The sequence below is a fragment of the Xiphophorus hellerii genome, chromosome 15 (genome assembly GCF_003331165.1).
Source record: "Xiphophorus hellerii strain 12219 chromosome 15, Xiphophorus_hellerii-4.1, whole genome shotgun sequence".
NCBI classification, from domain to species: domain Eukaryota; kingdom Metazoa; phylum Chordata; class Actinopteri; order Cyprinodontiformes; family Poeciliidae; genus Xiphophorus; species Xiphophorus hellerii.
Genome location: NC_045686.1, coordinates 23,514,402 through 23,536,034, shown reverse-complemented (window position 1 = coordinate 23,536,034; position 21,633 = coordinate 23,514,402). Strand labels below are relative to the sequence as shown.

At 38.7% G+C, this 21,633-nt stretch overlaps 1 protein-coding gene across 9 annotated transcripts in view; it reads right to left on the bottom strand.

Annotated features, from left to right (window-relative positions):
• The window catches only part of enah (ENAH actin regulator), a 123,054-nt gene that overhangs the window by 32,600 nt on the left and 68,821 nt on the right, over positions 1–21,633 (bottom strand). For 7 of the 9 annotated variants that reach the window (XM_032585114.1, XM_032585112.1, XM_032585110.1 and 4 more), the window contains exon 4: positions 7,453–7,525. In XM_032585114.1, the coding sequence (XP_032441005.1) occupies positions 7,453–7,525 (73 nt within the window). Of the gene's footprint in view, positions 1–7,452; positions 7,526–12,357; positions 12,786–19,238; positions 19,611–21,633 lie in introns of those variants that run through there. The other 2 variants (XM_032585116.1, XM_032585115.1) reach the window with 2 other exon arrangements.

Genomic DNA, 21,633 nt, shown 5'->3' with positions numbered 1-21,633 from the left:
GCTGGTATCCACAGCTGTGAGCAGGTTCCAAATCAGCATTCTGGAGTGAAGTCTTTAACCAAACCCAACAGATATAAATAACTCCAGTCATCTGCTGCTGGAACAGATACAGACGAATATAGAGAGACTGCCATTTGTCTTTTGTTGCTTAATTTTTTCCCCCAGAGGACTGCCATCAGTCAAAACTGCGAACTTCCCAAATCAATCCTAATTAGATGTTTCCTAATTAGAGGCCAGAGCAGAGTTCACCTTCACCATCAAACTGCTCCGTTGTTGGTGGGATGATGAATCTCTTTTAGCTGAGGCTGACTGAACTCTCGACTGTTGGACAAGTTTTACCTAAAATGATAACAGGGCTGTGAAACGGAAATCCTGCTGGCACGAACGACGTTCAGATTTGATTCAAAAAAGCAGCAAGTTGCCCTCTCAAGCAGATGGATTGCAATTTAGGAATGCAACACACACACAAAGCATTCCCTTTAGAAGGAGATAATGACATTCCAAAACAATGAGCACCTAAACTTAAAATAACTTGTTTGGAGAAGGATTGAAGGGGTGTGTTTGTGGATGAAATGTGCAAGCCAGGTGTGTGTGACAGAGATTAGAGTCCCTAAAGGGAATGAGAGCTGTAAACCATCAGGAGGACACCAGGGAGTTTACAGAGCAGCTGATGTCATCTTCCCATCACCAACATTCCTGCTCAGTGACACCAGTCCTCTGACATTCACATTCTTTGACAATATAGTCTTTTAGTATTCTCAACACCTTATGTCCAAAGTCAAGTCTTTATAGTAGTACTACTTCCACACTGCAAAAAGTACAAATCCTACCAACTATTTTTGGTCTAGTTTCTAGTGCACTTGAAATAGGACAAAAATTAACTCTGAAGGAGGACTGTCGCAATAAACCGATTAATAGAATTATGAATTAAAACAAGCTCTAGTATAAAATTTCCATTTTGTTGTTTTTCTGTCATCTCCGTCTTTCCACCAAAAACTAGATAAGAAAAGTCTTCAGTTTGGTGGGGGTTTTTTTCAACTAACCCTTTTTTTAAAGGACAAATTTCTTAACAGAAACGTCATAATTCATTTTATTTGTCGTTTCTGTTTTATTTTGGAGGGTTAAAATATCTTCCAGAGTTAAATATCAAGTAGAATTTAATTCATGATCTTTGAGAATGTGTTCTTCCATTATTTTACTTGAAAATGGTCTTAAAACAATATCGTTTGTCGCAGTAACTTTTGGCACAATTTATCGTGCAGCAAAATTTGTTAGTGACTTTTCAGCAAATCATAGGAGCTTGTTTTAAGTCAATAATTCCATAATATAGATAAAAAGCACTAGTTACACTGGAAGATTATTTCACTGATGGCAAGATATTTTCTCATGCTTTAAGTGGAGCTAATACTTTTTCATCAATATTAAAGAATTGTTGACTTAAAAAAGCTCCTATATCTTTCTGAAAAGTTACTTGTAAGTTTCTTTCGTCTCATTTCAAATGTACTAAGGTATTTGCACTAGAAGCCAGATCAAAAATGCTTGGTAAGATTTGTAGTTTTTACAGTGCAGTAAGAGGCCACGTTAAATCTCGCCCTCCTCTAATGTCTGCACAGTTCCGTCTCCTCGTGACCGAACCCAGAGCAGAGCTCTCTTCCTTCTTCGACTCGCCGCCTCAGAGAAGCGTTACAGGATTCAAAGCTGTAAAAACGCCTCCTGCAGCATCCAGCTGGCGTCGAGCTCGCCTCCTGATAAAGAGTTACCAGGGAAACCGTTGCTAAGGGAGTGTGGGTGGCGACATGGCCTGAATCCCCAACAAGCACACAGACCCGCATGAACTTGCTCGTTTCTTGACTTTTCACGTTTGGAAAGAGTTAACGAGTCTGAGGCAGTCGGAATGAAAGATGACTGTTTGGAAGCGCTGCCGACATCCTGAAGCCTGAAGCTTACAGTCAGAGGGAAGAAAGCGAGCTGCATGGCAGCAAAGCATCTGCAGGCATTTCCAACAAAGATCAAAGGGCTGGCAAAGACACTTAACACAGTTTAGATCCTGCTGAAAACAGACAGGTAAAAAATATAATGGCTGGTCATTAAATCAAACACAATCCTTTAATTCACTTTAGAGCCTTTTATTTATATATATAAAGACTCAATTATCACAGTTGGTTCCAAATTCAATTGATTTTGTTAGGGATGCACGACACAGCGGCTCAGACATCGGGGTTGACCAATATTAATAATTTTTCAACATACCGGTATTGTCCGAAACATAAAACTTGTTCAATAGTAACAACCAATATTTAGTTCCATCTCGTTGCCATTTGTTTCTGTTTTGTTGCCATATTTATGTTAGAGTCTTGCTAGCTGTGTTAGCATGCCTGTAACATAAATTACGAGATGTCAACATCAATGTATGCTGCATTTGAAGGACAATAAGTTAGTTAATAAATATAGTTTGGCCTTCATGCGTAATGTTTCAGACACATTTTGAGCAGCACGACAAAGATTAATGTCAGGTAATTTTTCCATCGAGACCCATTTCCGTTTCCATTTTCAGATCATTATATTAAAATATTTTCAGAAGAAGAGGGATGGACCAAAGAAGATCTTTAAGTAATCTTAGCTGGAGATGCTCAATGTTCTTTATTGTGATGCAGCTCCCTCAAGTTTTGAATATAGAAATAATAGTCATCTTTACTGTAATACAGATGACTGTTTAAATGTAATATTTAAATATTTCTAATGTTCCTTGTATACTAGTGATTGAAACTAATCTAACACATACCCATTATTATGAAATTCAGTATCAATGGTCCCCTGAGTTCCCTTATAAGAGAGCTCTTTTTAGAAACCCACAAAAATAAAACTATGTCAAACTATGCCATTATAGCAGAGTAGTCATTTCAGTTGTACAGTGTGAATAGTGAATAAATGTTTTTCAAAGAACGTTCAGTTTGAAATGGTCACAATACAAACCATTTTGTTCCACAGCGGTGTCGTGTAACCCAGCTCCCCCAACACTGGAATTGGCAGATTAGAGCTTTATAAAAACAACCCAGCAGAGATCAGAAATTGGCCACAAAATTCTGATCAGTGCATCTTTTGCTTTGCCTCATTTCCCCACAACATCAAAACTGAGCGCAGTCTTCAGGGACTGGCTGAATCTCCAGCTGGACTCACCAGCTCGCCTGACTGGCTCCAAGTACCAGAAATCGTTATCTGAATGGAGAACAGCCCAGATTGACCATATGGACCTACTCTAATTAAAATTTAGCCCAAACGCGCGGCATCAAAACACAAACATGTTCCATGTGTTGTATCCTCCTAACTAAAGATACTGAGCCTGCATAAAACAAACTAAAATAACCATATTGGTTCTGAGGCTCATCACCATACATGGATCCAAAAGGTTTAACATCCAACATGTTTGTGAAGTCCTTTGTCTTCTTTAGGGATTCAAAATGCAGCTGATGGGTAAAATCTACCTGTGCATATTTCATTTTTCCATGAGCACTTTTCAGTGCAACACATTTCTTCAGCGCCTCCCAGCATGTCCTTCTCCCACGCAACACAAAGCTATCTATACCGCAGCCTATTATTTCCAGCTCATGCCTTTTTAATCTGAGAGTAGCACCCTGCTTTACTGAACAGGCGGTTTATCAACGCTCTCACCCCGTCAGAGAGTCCGCTCATCCATGCATTCTCGTCTTCATTAATGTTTCAACCCTCCCTATGAGGAAGTGGGGCCTGCTTCTTCGTCTGTCTGTGTTCCCACTAAAACAGGGATTACATGAGAAAGTGAGAGGAAAGCGGATGCATGCGGGGGTGGAGGACAGAGCAGCGTGAAAGAAAAAGGAGCAGTACATATCCTCTTGTCAGATGACCCTGTGGAAAATCCCATATTCTTGTATTTTCAGAAAACAAACTCACACGAGAGAAGCCAAAGCAATGGAATGAGGCAGAGCGGTCATGGAGGAATGTGACAAATCACACAGTGGTTAGCTGATTATCCTGACCTAAGCAGGAGGAGAGGAGACAGCAGAGGACTTCTTTTGCTTTGGCTCATTTTGCTTCTCACATATTTCGAAGAGATTGCACAAATTATGACATCCTACAAACCTAGACCTCAGCTAGATCCCAAACAGTCTCATTTTTACTGAGCAATTCTAGACTTCTGCAAAGTAGAGGCAGGGAGAAAACCTGGGAATGGTTATTAGCTGCATTTCCACTAACCATAAGCAAATGGGCAAATTTATTTTTGTAATTTCTAATAGAAATACGCCAATACCTTAAAATTCTTGCGCTGTTTATTAGGCATTAGTTTCTCAAAGGATGGGTAAGAAAACAAACATTATTAAGGGACACCTGACATTGACCTCTATAATACATCAGCGATGCAAACAGACATCACCGATGTCTGTTTGAGGTTTACACACTAGCATAAAAATGTACCAATCAGGCAAGAATTATTAAGATAATAAGATAAGGTCAATGCTAAGAGACTAAATGAACCTGCAGCAACTTTTATAGCCAAGTATCAATGACATCATACTTGGGCATCAGCCCATTAAATACATGGGCTGATGTAATAAAAACCCGCTCTATCACTGTATTAATGAAAATATCTGAAACAAAAATGTATAACATCCTTTAATTGCTTTTAAATGTAAAAATGGCAGTTATTGCATTGCTGTGGTTATAATATTATTGATTAAGATAGATAGAATACTGCTGTGTATAGCAATTATTGTTTTACGAAACATGGTTAAGTGTTAGCCAGTTACTTTACTCAAATCAATGCATTATAAGCACATATTATTCATCTCAAGATTTATGTTTTTTTTTTTTTTTTAAATGAACTCAAGAATCAAATACTTCAATTGTGAGTAGAAGATAAAGTCAAAGTCATTATCAATTACAACCACAGGCTGTTTTAAAGAAAACTTAAATTACTGCAAAACATGGAGTAAATGTCCTGTGATTAGAAGCATTTAAATAAACATGCTTATTGTGCATTATATTAGTTCGGCTCTCAGTGTATAACAATGAAAGCTAATATTAGCTAGTGAGCTAGCCTGCGCTAACTGAGCAGACAGAGGAGAAGTAAAGTTTGGTGTTCCTCAGTCTATGTAGCAAAATCAGAAGCAACAGAAATAATTGTTGATTTCTTGTTTTAAATTAAAACCATAATATTTCTTTCAATTTTATTTGATAATTTTTGGTTAAAAAAAATCATCCAATAAGGTTCTCCTGCCAGCCTTTTACTAGATACATGGAAGAAAAGCCAAAAATGACTTAGACTGACTTTATTATCATTTTGCATGCACAGGGTGTATACAGAACGAAATTTCGTTGCATACGGCTCAGGACAATGTTTTGAGGTTCCAATGTTATGAGATTACTCCAGAATAAAATAAAATGTCAACCTATTATAACGTCCAGCAGATGGCATGTAGAGTCAGAGGTAAAACCTAAATGGCATATTCTGTGTTCTGATGCTGTTAACCCAGGTGGGCTTAAGCGCCAGCAAAAAAGTTATGATTAAATAATGAAACTACAAATCCTTAAAAAAAACCATTTCTATCTCAGTGCATTGACTTTAATAATCTTGGCAGTTTTTTCATCAGTCTTTCTGAGATAAAAATCCATGCCTCCAAGAGGATCAATAGTTAATCATCATTTTATGAAACTTTAGAAAATGAATGCGACCCAGTTTTTCTTACACTAACCGTCTTTCATCCCATTCTCACCAGGATTTACACATCCTTCTCTTGCTCCCTCCATCCTGTTGATGCTGGCTTCTGAATCAGCAGATGACCTCAGCAACTGATCCACTGTCTGCCTGTCAGTGATCTGGGCTAAAAATGGAGCAAAAATGGAGCTGAGAGAGCGAGGGAGGAGAGGTAGGTAGGGGTAATGTAAGGTAGATTGAGAGAGGACTGGAAGCCAGCAAGGAAGAAAAATGGATTGCTCATTAAAGTCAAGGCAGATCCAAGTTCCCCCCAAATAAAATTAGAAATGCCACTGACTCAAAGCTGAAAAATGCCTTTCTGGCCGTGTGTGTGTGTGAGCCATGCAAACACAGGCAGGATATCTGAGGAGTGATGTCAACAACGTGCAGCATTTCAAAATGATCTAACCTGAAGATTATACAGGACCTTGGTCGACTACATGTCCACTTCAGCAACACATTTATACTGTACATACACACAGATATTGGGTTAAAACCACATAAACCCACTGGAGCAGAGCAGGAAGTGAGAGTTTGGTGCCAAACTTTCAGACAATCCACTACTATTAACGCTGCTGGCTGTTCCTACTGATTTGGTCCTGAATTCCTCAGCTGCATTTACAGCAGACAAAGCGGGGTGGAGCCAAACTGACAAATTCAATTTTCATTACCTCCATTTCCATTACAGATGTGTAAAAATCCTTGTCAATACCAAACTACTGTTTAAAATAAATAAATAAATAAAAATAAACAATCTCGTAATTGCAGTGTTTCCATTAAATAAGAGATTAAAATTATATGTGAATAAGCTTGTTCACGTGACAAGTCATTAAAGCGGCAGATGTAAAAGGTTACATTAGCAATTCATAATTGCACCATGACACCAGCACACATCATCTATCAGCCAATCAGAGGAGATGTCAGCGTCTAATTCAAGATCAACAAACCCCGCCTACTGGAGAGAGGCTACGTATGTTGCATTTTGGGGAAATTTTTGTCCCCTCTTCTGTACAGAAGCGGTATGGATTCATCACATTGGAATGAGAGCTCTGGTGGAAGCAGCTGCACATTATCTGATAGCCCTCCCCCCACAAAAACATCATCTTCCTACTACTTTTGTTGACCTCTTTGTCATTTTCTCCAGTTCTAATATCCAACTGTTGATCACGTGACTAATGTGGTGTGAAAAAACGTGTTTCCATTGCAGTTTTGCGAAAAACATCTATTTCCATACGGCTGAAGAACCACTTCTGTCTAAGGTTGGATGGATTGTTGGGTAGCACAGATAGTCTGAACAGTGTTTTTTTTTTTTCAATCAAAGCAGATTTTGAAGAGAAATTGTTTGAGGCTATGATGATATTCTGAAATATTAAACTCCTCCTGCTCAGTTCTGGTCCGATGCAGTCGACCCACTGACGCCTTCTATTTTTTGTTCCAGTAACGTGAAAAATAAAATTAGATTTTCCGTCCTGTCTATCGTTTCCTCCCCTGATGAACTTGTGAACTTGTAATAGTCGTTCCTCTCTGCCATGATGGCTGTATTTATTATGCTGTTGTAAATCACACATGACAAATCACCACGACGTACGCCGCAGTGGGAGCAGTTCAGGAGCTCGGTTTAGTGCGTCTTGTGGAAAACAAACATCCAAAAACCACGCGACCATATGTAGACAGTTCGACTTGTTTCCTGTGAGGCTGAAGGCCTGTTGAGTCAAGATTCCTACCTTCTCTGCAGGTCCAGCTCTTCTTGTGAGGGGCCATTCTGAACCTGTGGCCCCTGTCTGGGCAGCGTGGGGCCTGGAGAAGATGGAGCACAAAGACCACAGTTATTATCAAATCAAAATGTTGATGTGCCATCAAACATGTCAACACATGATGGATCCAAATCTTGCTGACTCCAGCAACACATCTGAGTACGAGGAAACAACTTTGCGTTTCGGAAAAATAGATGCGTAGCTGGTAACCATGGAAACAAGGTTGATCAAAAATATCCGTTTTCCAGATTCTGCGGATGTCCTCTGGTCATCTAGATGTTAATTTGTCAGAGAAACCAACACAAACAGTCCAGTTTGTTGATTGGTTAACAGCAGCAACAGAAACCCAATCAGAAGTCCTGAACTCTGAATGTCTGAGTGTTGAGGCTGCTGCAATGCCCTCATGGTTTAAACATCCACTATACATCTGTGTGGGCCATATAATCTGATTCCTTCTGCTCCACATACATGTTTGGTCTGCCATGCTACAGCTTTTACCTCCTCCTCAATTACATTTATAGAGATTGAAAGCTTCTTTCTCTTTCCAGTAAAGGTCCGTTTATATGGATTCATTCTTCGCTGCAGACTGTTGGAGGATGCAGCGCTTTGCAACATTATTCACACCACTTCAACTTCCTGCCATTTTATTACCAAACAACCACAAACGTTTGTGTGTGTGTTTTTTATTGAGACTAGTGTAATAGACCAATCAAAACTAGTGAAAAAGTGTAGAAAAATAATACATAGTTTACATTTTTAAAATAAAAATCTTAAAAGTGTTGTGCTTGTATTGACCTCATGCTGCATTGTCAGCAATGTAAAGATGCTTCTCACACGGTAGCAAAAGATTCTCCTTAAAGTTTGGATTAAAACATAGAGATGCCATGAGAATATTTGACACGCCAAGGGATTTGCTTAAGTAAATTTACTGTTTTTTACTCTTTCTTCTTCTTCCCCTTGGCACATTGGTTCTGAGCCTTTATTTTGTTGTTTTCTGAGTCGTTTCATAGACTCCTAAAAATCAACTTAAAAAAAACAAAACAAGCAAGCACAAAAACAGCACATTCATTTCTGGACTGAAATCAATAGTAAGCGACATGCTACATTAGGGAGTCTAAACTTTGAGCTGCAGTATATTTATATTTTTATATTTATAAAAATTTTTTTTACATATTTGTTGAAACTGTCACTGTGTTATGACAGATAATCTGAAAAAAACAAACAAAAAAGAGCTCCTCTGTCTTCTGAGTGCTAACTAGAAACAACCAATCAGAGGCAGGAGGCGGGTTTTGGTAATGTCAATCACCTCCCATGTGATGCTGCTCAACCCTCTCCTCCACGCCCCCTTTTTCTCTGCTACTTTGCAGCTAGCAGAGTATGTTGTGAATGCTGAGGCTAGTTAGCATGGCCACTGATGTTGGCGGAAAAACAGTAAGTTGTTTCTTCACCATTAGCACATTGTGCAGCGAGTACATGAGGATGATTGACAGTGATAAGACCCTCCTCCTGGCTCTGATTGGTTGTTTTTGTTCGGAGGTGGTACATTTCTTCAGATGGGAGGAGATAGAGATTGATCTTTTCACAAATCATCTGCCACAACATTGTAACAGTTTTAACAAATAAGGGGAAAAAAACATGTTTTTATAAAAGTTAAACTGCAACTTTAAAAAAAAAAAAGACCCTGACACAAATTTTATTTTAATATTTGACATAAAAATTTTACATATTGTTTGCATGTTTTATGGAGAAAGAATCCACTTTTCAAATTCTTCAGTAATAACCTGCCTCTCCTTTTGAAAATATGACAGATGAATATGTAATTCAGAAGCACCTTTGGGTACTTTTTTCTAAGCAGACCAAACAGCTCACAATACAGTTGATATCAACCAAAAGGAGAATCTGATTTTGAATAAAGGCAATAAATATTGATGTTTAAAGCATTCAGATGTACTAAAATACTGTTTTTATATTTATGAACACAGAACAAAGCGTCACATTACTAACACGGTCATCATCGGCAACCTTTCGGAAGAAAACAAGCAGTGCCCTCGATATCACTGTCTCATTAACACCAGTTCATGAGCTAACTTTTCAGTTAGACCTGAGCAGAGCCAGATGGACCAACGAGTTATTCTGTTTTACATGTACGCAGTGTGAAGTCTTGACTTAATCACAGATGAGTGTGTGGGAGTGTGTTAGATGTTTTACCTAAAAGCCTTCTTTAAACCTAACCAGAAGAGCTAACCGCCTAACATCACCACCACCAGTCTAACAGTTGGTTTTATTCTCCGTTACTACAGATTGAGGGTCCAACAACAGGAGCAACAGTGGGTTCCAACCAGCATCTGGTCCGAGCCGAGCAGCAAGCCCGTCGCGCTGAGCCAAGTGTCAATTGTGTGTAGTAATCAAGAGACAGAAAGACTAAACGGACAGGATCTGGGCTGCAGCCAGGCCGACAACTGCTTCTGCATATCAACACAGTGCCCCCACTTAACACTGTCACAGGCGTTAGCGCCCACTGCTAAAAAGCAGACAAAGAAAGGGGATATTTTACTGTGCTGTTCCAAACATTCAGGATGGGATATTTGGTGTTAGAGACTGTGATTTACTACAACTTAAAGACAACAATGATTTAAAGATGAACTACAAGAGGAGCTAGAGAAGTCAGAGTTCTTTATTACAAGTCTTCTTCCAAGCTGCCTAACTAGATATGGATTGAGATTAAAGCTGCAACAGATGATTATTCTACTTAGCAATTATTCTGATGCTAAGAAAACAGGTATGTTCTGCAGATATTTCATTTAACCACTTAAGCCTTTTTATACAATAAGGGAAATACATTAACATATGCAAATAAACAAATTCTTTAAAAAAAAATTTTTTAACTTAAAATGCAATAAAAGTATTCCTTCAGTGAATGTTTGATCATTTGTAGCAAAGGATTCATCTGCAGCAAAAAAAAATATAAAAAATCAGAAAGCTCAGCCCTCAAAAGTTTTTTTCATTGTAAATGCAAAACATATAGATTTTTTTGAACAGTTTTAGTTTAATTACTGAAGTTCTTCATTGTTGAGCAAATGTTTTTTTGAGTCTGCTTGTAGCACGCTGACCTAAGTGTCACAAAAATTCCATTTTAATCTACTATAAACATCTGAGGAGTAATTTCAGGCAACAGATGAAATAGAGTCTTATGCAATCTGTGTATACCTGGCAACTAGAATATAACACCCCACACATTGTTTTACAAACTGTAGTATGGGGATGTGTATGACACACTGATATTGCAATGAGAATATAAATGCCATAAATTGTAAAGTGTGTGCAGCAACTGCAGCCTGCAGATCAAATACCAGCTTCCTTTCACTCTTCATTAAAACTGGTACTAAGTCCTGAGCAGGGCTTTAAACCAACACTTAATGTACTGGTTTAACTGATGTACGTAACATTTTTTGTTAGGCGCACCAGTACAAATGTTATGCTCGGTTCACATGGCAAGATTCTGATGCTGATTTTTTAACCGATCTTTCCTTTCTGAAAATCTTAGGGACGCCCCGATTATCTAAAGATAATCTTAAGACATTTTATTGTCTATTAAACATTTTATTTTATTTAAAGTCGATCCTGAAGTCTTAAGTGTGAGTTGGAGTCTTATTTAATTATTTAATTTCCCTCGGGATTAACGTATTTTTTAATTTGAATTTCAAACTCAAGTTGCAATCTCTGTAAGTAACACACCTTGCTTTCAGTTCTCCTCCACTACCCATCAACAATCATCTCACTGTTACCCTCCTGATTGTTCCCTTTTTACATGCTGCACCCAAATAACGGAATAAAGCCGAGGCCACAGGCAGTCAATATCTGCATCTAATATCAGACATGATCTCTGGTTTCCATCTTCCATGCCTTTGTGTATAATTCTGTTACTGTCTGGCCTTGTAAACCCTGTGTGCTAATGACAGAGCCCAGACAGCAGCCCAACAGAGCAAAGCAACAAGGAGGGAAAAACTGCAATCAATACAGAAGCTGGAACGTTCGCATCTCTCTAAGGCTGGATGTTGTGGCTGGAGATCGCATCATGATTAATCTTTCATGTCAGTCAATATCCATAATTATTAATTAGTTTTTTGTTTTCAATGTCTGAAATACTGCCAAACGGATGATGTGACCTTTCCTGTTTTATTCACAATTTTCACTCCATGCTGGGTTTTCTATTTTTAAGCAGTTACGAAGCCCAGAGATGAAACCTGAAACTGCTGCAGGTTGTTGCTATGTAACCAATGAGCGAGTGAGTTAGTTGATGCCGCCAACCTTGCTTAGCTGGCTGCTCAAATCTTTCTTCTGCCTACATTCCCCAGAATGCTGTGTGGTTCTGGATCAGAGTTCGGGGAATATTCTATATCGTCACATCTCTAAAAAAAAACTGACCAAGTCCTCCCAATAAAACAACTTTTGCAAAAAATGACTTATTTCTGTTGATATATTCAATATTGAACATTTTACTGATATTGATCTATTGCCAAGGCCTACCTCTCCCAAATGTTTTGATATATTTTTTTGTATTATACCATTTTGATGAAACAAAAATTCCCTTAGATCTGAAGAGATGCATTTACTTTGAAATTAGGCTTGGCCCATTTTCAAAAAAGACCAGCACAAAAGCAGGAAAATGAAAATAAAAATCTGAAAAGACTCTGCCAGATATTCAGAGAGATCTATAAAACATAGTTCTCGTTGATAAAACAATACCAATAAGTTTTTCTTCATAGACATATGAGAAAGAGTCGATATGGTAACAATGCATAGCCAATCATAAGAGTTGCAGCCTCAACTTAACTTCCCATGGATGAACAACGTTCCCTTTCCCTTTGGACCTACATGGAGCCAGTGTGAGTGAGGGCCTCCTCTGGCAGCAGACGTAGCGCCACAGTCCAAGTGAGGCCCCGTCGGACCCATTTCCAGGCCTGAGAGCTACCACGGCTCCGCCGCTGGCTGCCCCCGGGTGTTCCTGGGACGTCACATACAGAACCATGGCTCAGGCTATCCAGAGATGGCTCCTTAAGCTTCCTGAATGCAGTTCAGTTGCAGCTTGGGAACAACAGCAGGGATTGTTTACAGTTCCAAAAGTAAAAAAAAACAACCCAAAACATCTTTTTACTAAATCTTGGTTAGCATTCTGCTGGAGCAGCTGGAAAATCTCATCATCCTGTGTAAATCTGATGCTTTGATATTCTGCCGGCACACCTTCAGAGATGATGCTGAGCTGCCGGGCGTGGCTCGCTCTGTGCTAGTTCTCCCAGAGAATATGACTGATGGAAACAAAGGAAGAGGAGAGGGAGGGATGAAGAGTGGGAGGGAGGGATAAACATAGAAAACAGAACAGGAGAGAAAGAGAGAGAGTGAAAGAGACGGACATAAAAGGAGGATGAGAGGGGAAGACAGAAGAGAAGCCAACTGATGGAATTTAAAAAAAAATAGCTTAGATTGACTAAAATAACATCAGAAAGAGCCATTTACAGTAAGTGGCAGGATGCCTTACAGCAGAGCTTGTTCGGCCTGTTTATGCTTCCTGAATCCAATTTATTATTCATACGCTGCACACAGAGAGGAGCATGCTGCTACCCTCGGCTTCATTCACATCCTCGATTATATCTTTACTGTGATTGGATTTTTACTTAACGCAAAAGTTAGGCTGGAGTTCCGTTTAATTAACAACTAACGACAATTTTAGACACAGAAAAACCAAGTCTATTGTAAATGTGATTTGGGTTTTATTTCCTCTAGACTTGAGGAAATAGTTAAAGAGTCTTGGATTAGCAGATGTCTTGCATATTTCCAACTTGTCAATAATGAATTTCACTGTGGAATCCAAGTGTTTTCAGGTGTCTATGATCAGACAAAGCTCAGTCAGCAGAACATGCTGAACATTAACTTTCCAATCTCAGCATGTTTTCAATTTGATCATTCTAAAGTATCAATGGGCTTTGATCTAAAACACTCTAGCTGTATGTTAAATGTGACAAGACAACGTTCTTCCACATGTTTGTTGGGTCCTTTTTATGTTGTGCATGAAGATACTGAATGTGTGTGTAGTGAAGCTCACCTTTTGACAACTATGAACTGAAAAATGCTTTTCTTTGCAAAACAAACCTAAAATGAGTACAGCTTAAGTAGCGTAGCATAGGGATGCACCGATCCACTTTTTTCACTTCTGATACAAATACAGAAATCTGAGGTTTAATATCGCCGTGACCGATTCAATGCAGAAAATGTCCGTGCTTAAAATTTGTTGTTTTTTTTTTTACACATATTCATATATGTACTAAGTTACAAATGTATTGGATTACAGAGATATTTAATAACTCTGCACACTTAAACCCACCAACAGCTTCAGAAGCTTGGTCAACATGTAAAGACAGCTGTAATTAGTTCAGTCAGTGCAAGTAGCAGTAGGACAGCTAATGGAAAATAAAAAATAAAGAAAATTAAACTAACAAACAATAGATTGACTACGTAGGTCAAACCTTCTTTCAAATGGATCGGAAAGGGCAGTAAGTAATTTTAAGTATAATGTAAAATGAATAATAAAACATGACGTCACTCAGAGCAGTGTCATTGATACCCGATCTAGAATTTTTTTCAATATTTGGACTGACTGATATTAATATTGGATCGTTGCGTCTCTAGTATAAAAAGTAAATATTTTTCTTCAATTTCACAATTCTGCACTACTACTACTTTCTGTTGGTCTGTCACATTGAATCCCAACCGAACAGTAGTGATGTGATGAAGTGTGAAAATAATAATAATAATAATAATAAAAAAAACACATTCCAGCTGTATGAATGCTTCTGTACCTTACTGTATCTAAAAGATTTTAAGATTTGGTGAAATATTGGTTTGTTTAGTCAAGACTCTCATTCAAAGAATCTTAGAAGTGAGGTGCATTTCTTATTTTACCATTAAATTAGCATTTATTCTGTTCCTTCCTCCATGGCCATATCAGTCAAACCTTTAGGCACATCAAGGCATCAGACATGGTAAATATAAATAATATATGAAGTCCAGCTAGACTTTTAGAGCACATTTTATCCACAGAGATACAGCATCACAGGAATCTCCACTTTTAGCATGCATGGTTCCACCAGGGAGTGCAGCCAGTAAGTCGACACACAGACCTGAACGGCAACTGCAGACAGACTCCACTAGAAACATCTCCAGGAGATTCCAGCTGTCAGCCTGACGTGGTGACAGAGGTTGATTTCAGCAGGCTGCTATAAGCTGAGGTAGCAGGATTCCAGGGACGCATGCTTTACAGATAGACCCATGAAGCGCTATATAGCTCATGATGTCATCCTGTAAGGTCTGTTGTCAGGTTAAAAATCACATGATTCTGAGTGTGTCTGTGGAAGCAAAATGAAACTTTAAATATCCACTCACCATCCGATTTATAAGGAATATCTTACTGTTGCTGGGTAGAAACCTCTTGTCTTTAAGCAGGATGATAAACACTTTAGACACCCAGTCTAAGTTAGTGCCAACCACAAATTTTTTTTTTAAAGAAATTTAACCCATCAAGCAAATACCTTGATACTTCCAGACATTAGACGGTCTGCTACATATGGCTACGAGAAACATGTCACAGCTGATCGACAGAGGTTCATTTTAATAAGTTACTAACCACAAAGTCTTCAAAGAATATGTCTGGCAGAGAGCTCTCTCCTGGCAGCGAGCACCTGGCTAATGCTTCTACAGCTTCTTCAGCTGATGTTGGACTTTTATAAAGCACTGGGAAATGGTTCCTGAACATCCATCAAAAACCATTATATCAGATGGCCAAGGTAAATGGGATGTCTGGCAACAAAACTAATCATTTTAGTCCACACCCATTATCCTTGATAACCTTGTTCAGGACCTCAGATTTTGTATTAAGAGCAAAAAGTTGAGAAAAAAAATGATCAAAAAGTCAATAAAATGAATGTCCATAACTACCCGATGCTCCTTATATAAAGTCATGGTAAACAAAAATGGCTGAGGGTTCAGCTTGAACTCAGCCGTCTATTTTTTGTGAATCTTTCACCAACATTAATTTAGGGTTTAAAACTATCATAACATCTACAGGGTGGCTGTAGAACTATACCTCTATCCCGATCCACAGCTTTATATATCCATCATCACCCTGAGGACGATGGATCATTTGACTCCTTTGCAGTAACATGTCGGGGGATTTGGCTAAAGCATGGATGATCCTGAAGCCAGAGTCAGATATAGGCCATCATATGACTGAGTGACATCATATGAAATGTGTTCAGAATAGTTTCTGCCAGAAACGAATCAGGAAACTCAAGTTATTTTGACTAAAATGTCTTCAAACAATGTGTAGAAGGTAAGGCACGATATAAGAAAATCTTGCAAATGGCGATAATATTGGTAAATACTGTGATGACTATTTGCCTGTTTCCTTATTTTCTTTCTTTCAGATCTATGCTACTTACTCTATGTGACATTTAGCATTTTTGGCAAAGTCCTTTGTGTCTAGTCTGAGTGTTTCCTGCTGAGAAACTGTCCTACTGGCTAAATACTGCATTAGCATAAAAAACACAACAACTTCAGAACTTGTAAAATGTACTAGCCAACAATTATACTACAAAACAGTTCTTTGCGATGCGAATATTGAGCAGAATGACATTGTGATGGTGACATTTTCCTGATATATTGTGCAGCCCTAATGGGATGTGTGAAGAATGTAGCTACCACCTTACCTTACCCACTACCAATAATATCCCCTCTGTTCTATCCAAACAAAATGTCTGCATTTATCCCCTGCATTGCATTTTGCTCTGTTTTAATTTACAGCGTGCCTTGCGTAATGCCGACTGTTTTAACTGTTTTATGGTTCCCTGATATTAAACATCCTCAGAGTTGGAGGATGACGACGGAAACCCTCCAAACCTCAGAACGTACATGACACAATGAAGAACTGGACAACATGAACACATGTATCAACAGATGCTTCATACCTCATTACTATGGCAACGTAAAAAAATACACATACTTTTTATTCCCAAAATTCCACAACAGGTGGGACTCTATCACATTGAGGAAAAAAAAGTTGATAAATGCTAAACAATTTCAAGATGACATAAATGTTGATGAGTTATCAAACCTAGAAGATTAAATTAGCTAAACTACACATATTGTTGCAATAAGACTGGAGTACATGAATTTGATGAGAACGAGGTTAAAAAGTTTTACAATATCAACTGTTTAATCATTTCAATGAAATGACTGCTTAAATAAAATAGTAAAATCCTTTTCTACTGTAGTTCTCTCCCTCACATGGGTCTCAGCTCTGCTCCTGATATGAATAATGATCCTGACATAATCCCACTTAATAATTATAAAAAAACACAATCTAATCTTATACTTTTGTCAATTGTCAAGAAAATTTATTTCTTTATATAATTTACTTTGGCTTAGCTGCTGCAGCATCAATATTGGGTGGATATTGTCCTTTGAGTTTAGTCACAAGTAGCAATCTTAAAGGAAATGATGCATAAAAAAATGGAAGAAGAAGATCATTTTCTTCTTAGAAGCTTTTATTAAAGTTATCTCCCTTTGTTTAGTTGATTGCATCCAAAATTATTCATCTCTACTAGCCTTGGCAACACATAGGAAGTTAACATTTGTACCAGTCAAGGTTATATTCATAGAACACAAATTATGTACTGTTGCATGCCCTGAAATGAACTTACTAATCTAATAAAAACAGCAAATTAAAAGAGAAAAAACTCTTTGAAAAATGTTCTACAAATAGTCCAAGTTAAAACCCAGACAGCAACAAAAAAAAAAAAAGAAGAGTGCTGTAGTCAGACGTAGCTTTCCATTACATCTCAATGTGTGCATTCCTCACTGAGACAGGCTGAGTAATGGCAACATGGAGGAGACCAAGATGGACTGGGCAGGAAATGAGGAGAGAGGGCTGCTGTGCAAAAATCTGCCTCATCTGCATCTGGGCTCAAATGAGTGGAGAATCATTTAAACCTGGCAGTGAACACTCAATAAGCTGTGAACAGGCTCATTTGGTCAGCACTAATTTTCGAGAAACAGCAGCAGATCTGGGAGTTGAATGGGCCACCGGTAAATAACCAGGAGCTAAAAGTACCTGGAACTCAGACATTCCAGCTCCTCAACCTGTACTGTTCCACTTTCAGAGGGATTTTCAAAACAAATATTTAAATGTATTTATATAGCACATTTAAAACATGCATGTAACACAAAGTGCATAACACAATAGAACAGAACGAAAATGATCGCAATACTTGCCAACAGAGCAGAATATGTTTAGAATTGGGAGAGAGCATAGGTGGATAGATTTATATTTTGCTTCCATTTAAATAATTTGTAGCTTTGTAGGTAGAAATGTTGCATTTCAGCATATTTATTTTCTTTTCGAATGGGTTCAGACACAGCAGCAGAGGCAGCAGTTCTCTTGCATTTCTAATAGAAAGGTCCTGATCAGTGTCTGGAGAGCTTGATAAACTTGATAAACTCAGCTACTGATACCTGCTGCTGACCTGAAGTGTGTTACTTTGCACGCCCAATGAGGGGCGCAGTTGTGTTATGTGCAACTACCTTAATTATAGCCTGTTTCCATGTGCATGGCTTGAAAAACTGTATTGTACACATCATATTTCCTTCCTCCATACTCCAATGTTGAGAAAACCTTTTAGGTCTTTAACAATTTATTCTGACAGTTTTGTTAAAAGGTATTTAAATATTGGAATGTTCAACAAGTCATATCAAAACAGAGAGCTAACAAAGCTAACAAATTGACCCAGGTGTTGAAGAGAGCGAGAGGAAAATCTTACCTAAATAATAAAGACTGTATCTAGGAAAGGTTTCATTAAAAGAGATGTCAGATGGGTAAAAATACAGAATTAAAAGCTTAAAAAGATAGTAGGTTGCATTTGAGATACCGTACATCTAGTTGTACCTCAGTGAGGTCATCAGTAAATCTGAAAGATGAGCTGATGTATGAGAACATTACATGTTGGAGATCTGGCAAGTGCAACAGGCCATTAGCCCCAGAATTAAGAATGGAGACTCCATCTCTGTGGTGTCTGTGGATGCTCTTTAATTCCCAGCCAAAAGATAATGACTAAAACTTACAGCTTGGTCGCAGCTGATTAACTTAAGTGTTTTGTTTACTACGTTGTAATTTTTGCAACAGCTAAATAAGTTTTAGTTTGCAGTTCTTTCCCTTGCCTCAGCATTTCTCATGAAGTCTTTACAGCTAAACTTGAGTCAGTGTTCGCGTCTGTAGAGACACCGGCATCTGTGGTGCTGTTGCTACATGATGACTAGGATGCAACTCCTCCAACTCTTTAACCGGTAGCAGGAAGACATCACCAAAGTTTACCTTTTAGCTGAATGACGGTACAAAATGTTTAAAGTTTGAACACATTTAGTCTTTCATTTTGTTACATTATAAGGTTACAGTTCATTGAACAGTCAATTTCCAATAACAGTTCTAATTTCTGAGTACCTCATTAATTCAATTCAATTTACATAGGGTTGCTTCTCAACATATCATCTCTGGCACTTTCTAACAAAAAAAGTTTGCACAATCCAATCATTAATACATTATTATGTATGATTTCATTAGAAAATACAGATGAAGGGATTCATTGATCACAAAAGCATACCTTGGACTAAACCAACTAACCCCACAGGGCCTTGATAGGGTAAATACTCACTCCTTAAGATGATCTGAGCACGACTGATTTTCTGTTGATCCCGGGTGAAACACTGAACTCTCGCTACTGCAGGCATTTCGGTCAATACTGATGTGATGAAGCGTCAGGGATAGTTCTTTTTTTTTTATCAAACTAACAGCAACAAAGAAGAAGAAATATTTTCATAAACTGATAACCATCCAACTTCTCTTCAGGTTATCCGGCCTCTGACTTTTCTTTCAGATACTTAACCCTCAACAACTCCCCTTTCCTTCTTGCCACTAGTGCATTCACTTCTTCTCCTCCAACGGCAAAGTCTGCCTCTGCTGTGATCCAGCTGTGCAGCGTCTCACTTCACCAACCAATGTTTTGAAGCCAGAGAGAATGAGATCATGAAGTAATACAAATTTGGGGCAGGCGGACAGACTGAAGTCCAGGGGGCCCGGAGGGTCATGTAATGAAAGTGTGGCCACAAGCTGTCATGACAAAAGCACGAGCACATACCAGACTAATGTGGGGTGTTATACCACTAAGTGTTTACAGTGTAGTTGCAGCCTCATGTCCCCTGGCCAGCGGGGTCATGCTGTTTCTATGGGACAGGGGAAGAAGTGTCCTTCTGTGTGCCTCTCTCCGTTTCTGTGAGACTCCAGCTCTCTCAGGTTCCCCGAACTCTCCCCTCCCTCCACTTCACAGGTTTCATAAGACACAGAGCCACATGGGGTTCTGCTGGCAGCAACAGTGACGACTGAAAATAAATGACGCGCCTCAGTTAGCAACTTTTCACATGTCTCTATGGAGACAAGCTTTTGCCAAGTCTGAAAGAGGTGGACTAGAAAAATAGACCACAGAATTAGACGTGGCTAATCGGTACTTCTGCTTAAGTGTTAAACTGGCAAGATAAATAATTAAAATTAACGTCCAGCTCTTTCCCCTTATCTGAACTATTGGTGTTTATTATTAACCACAACCAAAAACAAACCAAAACTGGAGACCAGAACAGGGCAGTTTTCACCTCGGCCTCGGGTCAGGAGATGTGGCTGAAAAACGTATCATGATACAAGTGTTGCAGAACCGTCCATAATTATTGATTCCAAGGTGAGACAGTAGTATTTGGCAAGATGTCAAACTGCAAATCAATAATTCTCTATAGTCAAAGTTTGAGGTCCAAACCTAGATAGAGAAACCCGCAACGAATAAAATATGTCGAGAGATTTCAAAGACTTGACTAAATGAATCTCCTGAACGCTCATGGTCCATCCATGTTCCCACCATGTTCACACACATAGAGAGGAACACACTGCCAATGGAGACAAACCCAACTTGGCTAGAAATGAACCAGACATTAACCGGCTAGAGTGAGACCTGACAATGGAGAATCGGATTAACCTGATGAGTAAGCAAGTGTTATCCTTAGGGTTTTGAACCAACACATCGACATCAGAGTCCCAAACAGTAGACATATAGAGATCAAGTGGAATCCACACAATGGATCAGGAGCGCATTTGGATCTATTCAATAATCAGGGATAGATAAATGTAGTCAATCTAGCCAAGAATTTGCAGAAACACTTTATTTGAAGGGGTGTGCATAAGACTGACATGACACTGTCATAAACATGAAGGAGTCTTTATGAATGCCTATGACTGTTGTCATGAAGTGTCATTTGGTAAATAATGACACTTTTACTGTTAAAGTGTCATTATTTACAAAATAATACAAAGTTGGTACTACTAATGGACTTTCATGGCAACTTTTAGAAGAACTTTGCATTAAAAGTGTCATTACTTACCGAATGACACTTCATGACAACAGTCATAGGCATTCATAAAGACTCCTTCATGTTCATGACAGGTGTTATGTCATGTTTATGACAATGTCATGTCAGTCGTATGAACACCCCTTCAAATAAAGTGTTACCAAGTTTGCTATGCTATAGACTGTTCATTTCTTGCTGGCACTTAGAAAGACAGAACAGCAAGTATGAGGATTTGTCTGCGGGGGTTAGAGGAGACAGTCACGCTGCTGCTTACATTCCTCCTCTAACCATTTCAACAGAGGTCAGGTCAGGGGGGTCGGTTCTGATCCGTTATTCAGAGGCTCTGCCTAGACGTCTGCTGAGAAAGTCTCTCTCATCAATCTGTCTGTGCATCTTTCCAAGACTTAAATCCATCTTAGAGAGAGGAATCAGTTTGAATACTTTCCATCTGCTGTCCAACATTTTTTTTATTGTCGCCCTCCTACTGTGCCAGTTACTATCCAGCCAGACCGCAACAGAGACAAAGGCCCCACCGGCAACCTGTGACCCATCCATCCATCCTCTCAACTCTGGCCTTTTTAGGAAAAAATTGTAAGATGGATAAACAAAGTGATCATTGTCCTCGAAGGTTTGAAACCACAACACCCCGAGTCTGAAGAA